This window comes from Sinocyclocheilus grahami, unplaced genomic scaffold (assembly GCF_001515645.1).
Source record: "Sinocyclocheilus grahami isolate Dianchi unplaced genomic scaffold, SAMN03320097.WGS_v1.1 scaffold1098.1, whole genome shotgun sequence".
Taxonomy (NCBI): Eukaryota; Metazoa; Chordata; class Actinopteri; order Cypriniformes; family Cyprinidae; genus Sinocyclocheilus; species Sinocyclocheilus grahami.
The window spans coordinates 284,483-293,426 of record NW_015506277.1 but is presented as its reverse complement, the minus strand read 5'-3'; the positions used below and the strand labels follow the sequence as shown (position 1 = coordinate 293,426).

At 38.5% G+C, this 8,944-nt stretch overlaps 1 protein-coding gene across 3 annotated transcripts in view; it reads right to left on the bottom strand.

Annotated features, from left to right (window-relative positions):
- prpf40a (PRP40 pre-mRNA processing factor 40 homolog A) overlaps positions 1 to 8,944 on the bottom strand; it is a 26,159-nt gene that overhangs the window by 10,715 nt on the left and 6,500 nt on the right. For all 3 annotated transcript variants that reach the window (XM_016252274.1, XM_016252273.1, XM_016252275.1), the window contains 13 exons: positions 7,361 to 7,388; positions 7,255 to 7,277; positions 7,093 to 7,137; positions 6,366 to 6,476; positions 5,804 to 5,924; positions 5,695 to 5,719; positions 4,417 to 4,632; positions 4,043 to 4,148; positions 3,352 to 3,416; positions 3,047 to 3,211; positions 2,253 to 2,361; positions 1,357 to 1,507; positions 1,077 to 1,210 (listed from right to left, as the gene is read on the bottom strand). In XM_016252274.1, coding sequence (XP_016107760.1) covers positions 1,077 to 1,210; positions 1,357 to 1,507; positions 2,253 to 2,361; positions 3,047 to 3,211; positions 3,352 to 3,416; positions 4,043 to 4,148; positions 4,417 to 4,632; positions 5,695 to 5,719; positions 5,804 to 5,924; positions 6,366 to 6,476; positions 7,093 to 7,137; positions 7,255 to 7,277; positions 7,361 to 7,388 — 1,299 coding nt within the window. The remainder of the gene's footprint in view (positions 1 to 1,076; positions 1,211 to 1,356; positions 1,508 to 2,252; positions 2,362 to 3,046; positions 3,212 to 3,351; positions 3,417 to 4,042; positions 4,149 to 4,416; positions 4,633 to 5,694; positions 5,720 to 5,803; positions 5,925 to 6,365; positions 6,477 to 7,092; positions 7,138 to 7,254; positions 7,278 to 7,360; positions 7,389 to 8,944) is intronic.

Here is an 8,944-nt window from a genome sequence, read left to right as displayed (position 1 = left end):
AAAAAATAAATCTGTTGTTGTTTTGTGTGGGTGGGGGGGGGGGGGGGTTGTAGGTGAGTAAATCAGCATAGGAATAAACAAATTACAAGCATAGATAAATATAATAGAACAAAAAGATACAAATGAAGTAAACAGTGCTTTGTATTTTTAAGGCAAGTCTAACAGTATTCAGGTACAGAAATTTAATAATCAAATGTAAAATAACACTGCATAGTCTTCACTGTATAAATTAAATCTAATAAATCTGGGTTAAAGCTACAAAAGTGATTTTTCTCTGTGTTTAGTTGTTTGATTAACATGACACAGAAAGCAACAGAGACATTAAACTGCTGTGAATATATTATCATCCTCTTTCATGTCATTGTGTGTCATTTCAGGCACAGATAGTAGCGGAAGTGAACTAAATTCAGGGTTCACGTGCATCTGCGTGGCTCTTACCGTGTCTACACCAGATGCGAGCGGCATGGCGCAACGTGACAAAATACAATAGAACCCATTATAATCAGTGATGCTGTTTGACACTACACTGGATGCGGCACGGCACGACAAATCCCCGACAGTATACTGATGCCTCCTATTTATGACGTACTGACACAAAGTTCAAGCGCTTTGTGTAGACAGACTTTGGGTCTGTTCACATGTCGCGCCTAAAAACGTGTGGAAAACGCCAGTCGCGCCGCTTTCTCCTTCTTTCCAAAGCGCTCGGGAGCTTGCGCTTTCATGGTGTCTGCCGTTGCTAAGCAACCGTGACCTGCGCTCTCCTCGACGACGAAGTTTCAACAAAGGATAAATGGATTGAAAATCGCTTGCAGTAGCTCTGCTACTAAATGTATTTAAAATGGGTATCTCTGTACTGCTGTCGCGTCCGGTGTAGACACGGTGTCTGTGCGTGAGCAAAGAAAACGATCAGTATAAATATAACGATCAGTAGATTAAACATCGCACATCCTGCGATGTGACTATCGTGGATGCGCACATCGTGATATCGATGCTGAAACGATATATCGTGCAGCCCTATTAGAAAGCTGGACGTGATGCAGGGGACAAACCAGGACAGAGTCACACGTGTGTGTCACCTGGAAAGACTCTCTGTTTTTGCGCTGTCTGCGTCTCTCTCGCAGCAGAGTTTTCTGTTTCTCTTCCTCCTCCTCTTTCTCAAGAGCACGGATGTGTTCCTCGAAACAGATCAGAGCATCTTCTTTGTCCATGTCTAACACACACACAGACACAAAGGAAGATAAAAGCTTCCTGTATATCAAACACACTCACTCTCATTATGCAGGTTAAAAGCATCATCGTGTGGAGGTGGCAGTGCAGTGTGTGTGTGTGTGTATGTGTGAGTGTGTGTGTTCATACTCTGCAGCTCCTCATCTTCAGCAAAGGTGGGGTTATCCAGCAGGTACTGCTGTGCCTCAGACCACGTAGTTCTGTATGTCACATTGGCCATATTGTCCAAAATGTTCTTCAGAGCTTCCCAGTTCCTCTTCCGCAGCTGCTTGGCTTGTTCCTGAAACAAAAGCATTGAGCCACAATCATGACAGGACAAGGCCAGAACAATATGTATATATTTTTATTTATTTAAAAAAAAGAAAGAGAAAAAAAAAAGCTGAATTTTAAAGATTTTAAATCTTTATAAAGATTTTTTGCACAGCTTATAAAGGCCCTTTTTATCATGATTATTTTCAATTAAGGACATTTTCCCCAGAATTTTATTGATGTAAAAAAAAAACATATAAAGGCATTATGGACTGTCCAGAGAGATACTCTTATATATGCAGACCAGTGACCACAATCCAAGTGAATTTTAAATTAAATGTAACACAAAATATTGTTTTTTTTTTTGTATTAGTGGTTGGCAAATGTAAACAGCCTACTGTTTAACTAATGAGTTATATTACTTGGAATAATTATTTACTGATTTGTCTACTAATAAATGGAATTACTTCTAGACAATGTGTATTGCGCTTGCAAAAGTTTTATTATTATAATAAGCCACTGTGTGTTAGTGATTTTACGATGCGTCACACCTAACAACTTCCCTTAATCACTGTAATGCACAGCCACATCTGGTTTATTGCTTGCTAATTGAAGTTTGCATATTAAAATGCATCCAAATGAAAGTGACATCAGCATTTAAATTGTTCAATTGAAAAAAACTAATTAGCAGGTTATTAGATTATTAGTGTAACTATATATATATATATATATATATATATGAGAGTGCAGTGATGAACAAAATCAGCCAATCAAACCTTCTCTTTCTTTGCTAAATAAAACAGCACATCTTCATAGATCTCCTGCCTGTCTCTCTCGGGAACACATGACCACACCTCCTGATCGCCAAACATCTGCTCCGCTTTCCTGTACAAGACAAGAGAAACTTACAAACAAGCACTGCTTAAAGAACAACTTTTTCCATAACGTTTCATAAAGCACGATTTCACTCATGTGAGAGAGTACGAACATTGCTGCAGTTCATAAGTTAGTCTACTACTAGTAGGGGCAGTGATAGTACAGGATATTAACGCCATATAGAACTACTAATTAATAACACTAATAAGTATCTCTGAGACCTTATGACACAGTGCAGACAGGAACTCATGAAAAACAACACCGCTATTTAAAGCCTGATTACAGGTGAGATTTACACCAATAGCATCATTAAACCTGCCAAGATGTCACCATGACATTGCTGATATGATTTTAATCATCTAAGTAAGAGGGGGAGTAAAGTTCAACTGCTCTGAATCAATGACAGTACAAAGAGAGCTGAAAAAACATTAACCGTGTTTATAGTAATACCGGATTAAAAAGGAGAGTGGTGCTGGTGCATGCAAAACTCCTATAATGCTGGAGTGATGTGGGGGTGATTGCCAGGGCACTGCTATGCAGTTGCTAAGGTGTTCAGAGTATATTTTAGTGTGTTGTTATACAGTTGCTAGGATGTTCAAATCTCCAACCCAAAGTATGTGGTCTGCATTGTGATTTTTGTTATTTTTAAACAGGCATTGATTAAAGTTGTCATCCAAACAGTTTTAAATCTCACTTGTATCGTGTGGTTGAGGTCATCTTCTCATGGTTCTCCAGGAAGCGCTGGAAAGTCTCTTTAGACTCCTTGTATTTGATTCGGGCTTCTTCCTTTTCCTCTTTCTCTGTCTGGACTTTATAAGCATTGAATGCCTGTTTCTTTTCACTTAGCTTGGGCAGAGCACTGCGCACACACACACACACACACACACACACAGAGAGAGATGTGAGTGGTTCAGTGAAAAACAGCAGGGACACATTTAACTGTGCACAGGATGTAAATGCTATTAAATTCCATTAATGTTGTGTGCAGTATTTGGATACCTGTAACGAGGGTCGTTAATTATCAGCTTCATTGCCTGCTCCCATGACGCATTGGAGGAAACGCCCTATAGTCACATAGAGGGAGAGAGATGCAAATGTACTTTTCTTGTGACTCAATAATGCATGTTTGGGGGGGGGGGAACTCCAAATGGAGAAAAAAAGGTTCACATTTAAAAGCAGTAGTAATAGTGCATTACTGCAAACTTCCCAGGAGGAAGGCAGCACAACTTCATTTAGATCTGCTAAAGAACCTAATTAGTAATCAAGACATGTTTCATGAAATGAAATATACTGAGCGATTTTAATTTGACTGAATAGATTATTTAATCGCTCATGTCATTGTCGAGAGGCATAAATGGGCGTCCACTGAGAGGGGCAGAAAAACAGCAGAACGGTAATAAAAAGGTTTGGAGAAGTAGATCTCCATATGTTGACGTCACAAAACAGAAAGTTCTTCATCCATTCTGAGCGTGTATTTCTGAAAGGCTGCCAGGGGTCTGTGAAGCGTGCGTTTTCACCGTCTTCTGTTTCACTCCAGTCTAATCACACTCACAGCAATTAAACAGCCCTCTCTGAGGAGCACTTTGTGCGCCAAATTAAAACACACTAAATTTAGAAAGACCCAGCCGGAATATCAACACCTCCCTCTTCACAACAGGGGGGGGGGTAGAGATAGAGAGAGAGAGATTACCTTTTCTTTCAGCAGTTCTTTAAATGCCTGCTTTGCCTCCTCTTTTGTGTTCCACTTGTAAACTTTCTTCACCAGCTCAGGTCTCTCCTCCTTAGAAACATCATTACTGCAAATAAATAAATAACACGGAGGATATCAAACATGTCTGATATTTTGAGCCGATTTTCATTTGTCACATCTCCTAGCAACAAGGCACAAGTTTGTTTTGGAATGACTTTAAAGTCTGCTAGTGTATGATCCTCAGTCGTTTAGTGTACGATGGCCAGTTTTTCCATCTGTGACTATTACAGAGTCGGTGAGTGTATGATGCCCATTATTTTAAGATCTGTTCAGTTTTTGAAAGTCGTGTAGCGTATGTGTTGAGGGTTCATTACCAGGGTTGTGTCTCTACGCTCGGCGTTTCCTCAGTGGAGTTAACTGTGACATCACTGCTGACCTCAGCAACCGGTGCAGGCACGTGAGACGGCTGTTCCTCTGTGGCGACTGTCGCCATGGTAGCCTCTGTCTCAGCAACTGCTGCCACGGTAACAGAGGACTCGCTTTGAGATGTAAGAGCAGGGGTGGTGCCAGGAGCCACAACATCAACCGTCCTTTACCAGACACAAACACAGATTCAAAATTATTATAGTTGGATTATCTTTGAATTTCTAAAAAAAAAAGCCATTAATGTGTGTAAGATTATGCCAGAAGTAGCGGTGAACCTGCACAACCTTTGCCAACAATGGACAATTTTCCACTAACAGTAAAGCGTTTTGAAACCAAAAACTGCTTTCTGTAAATCTAACAGTACATTAAAAGGATAGTTCACCCAAAATTGTTTATTCTGTCATGAATTATTAACCCTGTCAAAGCAAGCATGTTTGAGCTGCCATTTACCAGATCTGATGAGCTCTACGTATGTGGGTTGATCAATGTTTATACAGTGGTGTGAAAAAGTGTTGGCCCCCTTCCTGATTTCTTATTTTTTGAGTCGTCGCTGTGCTCTTGGGGTAATTTTGGTCGGCCGGCCACTCCTGGGAAGGTTCTCCACTGTTCCATGTTTTTGCCATTTGTGAATAATGGCTCTCACTGTGGTTCGCTGGAGTCCCAAAGCTTTAGAAATGGCTTTATAACCTTTTCCAGACTGATAGATCTCAATTACTTTCTTTCTCATTTGTTTCTGAATTTCTTTGGATCTCTGCATGATGTCTAGCTTTTGAGGATATTTTGGTCTACTAATCAGACCTGGGAGTGGCTAGAGAAATTGAACCCAGGTGTGATAAACCACAGTTTTAACAGGGGGGCAAAGACTTCTTCACACAGGGCCATAACGTTTTGGATTTTGTTTTCCCTTAATAATAAAAACCTTCATTTAAAAACTGCATGTTGTGTTTACTTGTGTTATCTTTGACTAATATGTAAATTTGTTTGATGATCTGAAACATTAAAGTGAGACAAACATGCAACACTTTTTCACACCACTGTATGTAAAAATAAAAAAGTTAAATTAAATGTTTATTATTTAATCGATCAATTGATATAGATTAATTTGTGTTTTGAAGATGAACAAAAGAGACATAAGGGTTTGGAATGGCTTGAGGGTAAGTAAATGACATTTGTATTTTTGGGTGAACTAACCCTTTATGGTCTTAGTAAATAAAGTTGATGCTCACCCGTTTTCCTCCGCCTTTATCATCGCTGAAGTAAAAAAAACAGAGAGAGAAAAGTTAAACCATTTCCTCATGTGAGGTTTCTGGATGTGTATTTATTCTGCATACTGACCCTCCAGGTCCTCCAGTTCTTTGGGTTTAGTCCAGCGAGACTCTTTGGTCTGGGAGTTGTAGTAATAGGGCTTGCCGGTGTCTGACTTATACTCTTTCCATGGGCATTTGGACAACATTTGCTGCAAAACAAACTTCTTTAATTCTGTTTCAAAATACACAGTTATGACACAACAAATGAGAAAATGCAAAGAAACCTTTGAATAGAAACAAAAGGATCTCTCATATTTTTGAATTAAGTTTTATATTTCAACCTAGCTTAATATACATTTTCCCATAAATGTATTTTACTTAAAATTAAATAAAATTTAGACAACACAATACAAAAAAATTATTCGTTTGGTTCAGCAATTTGTTTGGTATAAACTAATAAATACATATAAAAACACAGTGCTCTTTACTTGTCTAACATAAACAAACAAACTAGTAATACTACGTTAATTATGGGGCATTAGACTCTCAAATGCAGAATTTGGCTAAAGGTCATAACCTCCTGAATGAACAGTAACTGGGAGATGAAATATGACTGTGTAAGCAAGAGGGGCGTGTTGACCTTTTTTTACCTCTGCAGGTGATTTGAGTTCATCTGGTTTCTCCCAGGTGGATTGTTTGGTATCGGTGTTGTAGTAATATGTTTTTCCATCCAGGGATTTGTGCTCGGTCCATACTGACTTCTGCAGGAGACATCATGAACAATTCGCTCAGTACATCATTAGTGGCTAGTCATCACTAGTCATTTCATCAGCCACATCCTGCAGTCGCTAGTTAAGTTGCATAAAACCAGTACACACCGGCTAATTACATCCATAGCATTCATCATAATTGAATTCTTATTGTTCCCTCTTCCGTAGGGATGGGAATTGTAAAGAATTTAATTACCAATTCTGCTTCTAAACCTCATTTAAAAGCATAGTTCACACAAAAATCTAAACTCACCTGCAAGTTGTTCCAAACCTGTATGAGTTTGCTGCTTCTGTTGAACACAAAAATAGATATTTTGAAGACTTTTTGTAACCAAACAGTTGCTGGTAGCCATTGACTTCCATAATAAGAAAAAAAAAATACTATGCAAGTCTCAAAACTGTATGGTTACAAACATTCTTCAAATTATCTTCTTTTGTGTTCAACACAAGAAAGAAATTCATACAGGTTTAGAACAACTGATACAATATGTGTGTGTGTGTGTGTGTATATATATATATACACACACACACATACTTTTTTTTAAGCTGTACTGTAATTTCAGGCATATATAGTGTTTTATGACTGATAATAACTGTTGTGTCTTGCCTTTTTCGACTGTTCATCAGGCGAAGACTCAGTTGATGTAGTGCTCTAGGAGGAAAAAAAAAAAATCCATGAAAAAAAGAATTCTGTCTTCAAGACAGGAAAGTCATTTAAACTACAATCCTAACTAAACAACATTAACAATAATATGATGTTTGCTCTTACGGTTGTTCCAGGAGCAGCCGGTGCTGAAATAGAACAAAACCACTGATTACATTTAGAAATATTAATCAACAATATGACGTTTACCCACAACTGTTTAATCGCTCACCTGCAGACTCCACTGGACTCACACCAGGCTGAAAAAAACAAAGAAAAAGAGGGTCTCATTACAAAAAGTAAACTATTCAATGGAAGAAGCTAATTTATGTGTGATATCTTTGAAAGGACTTGAAACTTCACATCATCCAAGAAAGCCCCGTCAATAATTGTTGGAATTAAATTAGTCCATGAACAGATCTATCAGAGCTAACTTCATTAGCAGCCTCCTTACCTCAAATTACAGGAAAAGGAAATGACATCCTGACTGACAGCTCCTGGAGTGTCAGCTGGTTTCGGCATCTGATCAGATGTCTTCATCTCCAGCTCAAAGTCTGGCGCTAATTATTACTGATGCTATCACTATTTAATATGGTTAGCCAGCGAAAGGCTGTTTGATGCTTAATATAGCTGATTAAATGAAAGCAGATCTTAATCACCACTGAGGAGGTGTGTTCAAAATAAAGAACTGCACACGTATGGTTTGTTTGTTCTTATATAAATACAGTGAATGGAAACCGTGTCCTTTCATCCTGCTGTCCTTTGAAACACAAATGAATTAAGCCACTCTAACTGACCTGGCCTGTTTCATGTTATTGGTCAGATATGACTCCACTTTCCACACATTTCTCTCCATGTACATTATACACCATCACATTAAGAATTGCTCACAGCTAATGTGTAGGTACTGCCTTCCTTTTAGAAATACATTAAAAGTGCAGACATTAAGTGGGTCATATCATACAATTTAACATTAAATATTGTAATGTTAGTAATTTTGACATAGTTTTTAACTGCCCCATCAATTAGTAAAAGCCTCTTTGCAAAACTGAATTTCATTGAGTCTGAAATGAAATGCATCATACCGTTCAAAAGTTTGGGGTCAGTAAGATATTATTTTGGTGTGTGTGGGGGGAGGGGGGGGTTCTGAAGGTTACCGTATGTTTACTTCCTGGTGATCCCTTTATTTACACTGTTGTTTTTCCATTACCATTTTCCACCCTCTCTGAGAGGCTGCTGAACACTGAAAATGTGAATGATTGGGCTTATGATTGTGATATGATGATTTCTGAATGCTGTTTTTATGGTTTAGTTTCAAATGGTCTGTGTGGACTAAAAAAAAGCAAGAAAAACCCTGTTGTCCATGATGTGATGCTTTTATTAAAGGGGTCATATGATGCGATTTCAATTTTTCCTTTCTCTTTGGAGTGTTACAAGCTCTTGGTGCATAAAGAAGATCTGTAAAGCTGCAAAGACTAAAGTCTCAAATTCAAAGAGATATTCTTTATAAAAGTTAAGTCAACCACGCCCTCCTAAAACGGCTTGTTCTAACACGCCCCCACATATCTACCTCACTATGTGGGAAGATTTGCATAACGCCACCCAAATGTTCACGCAAAGAAAGAAGGCGCAACTTTTATTCTCGAGCTGTAGTGTTGTTGTTGCTGCCGCCATGTCGTGGAGACGCTGTGTTTCGATGTGAAAGCGAAACTACTTTGTTTGGTCTTCCAAAAGAGGACACGACTAGAAATCAGTGGTTAAGTTGTATTTACAACACTGTTCCAGAACAGTTCAACCCAAATATTCAGATGTGTGC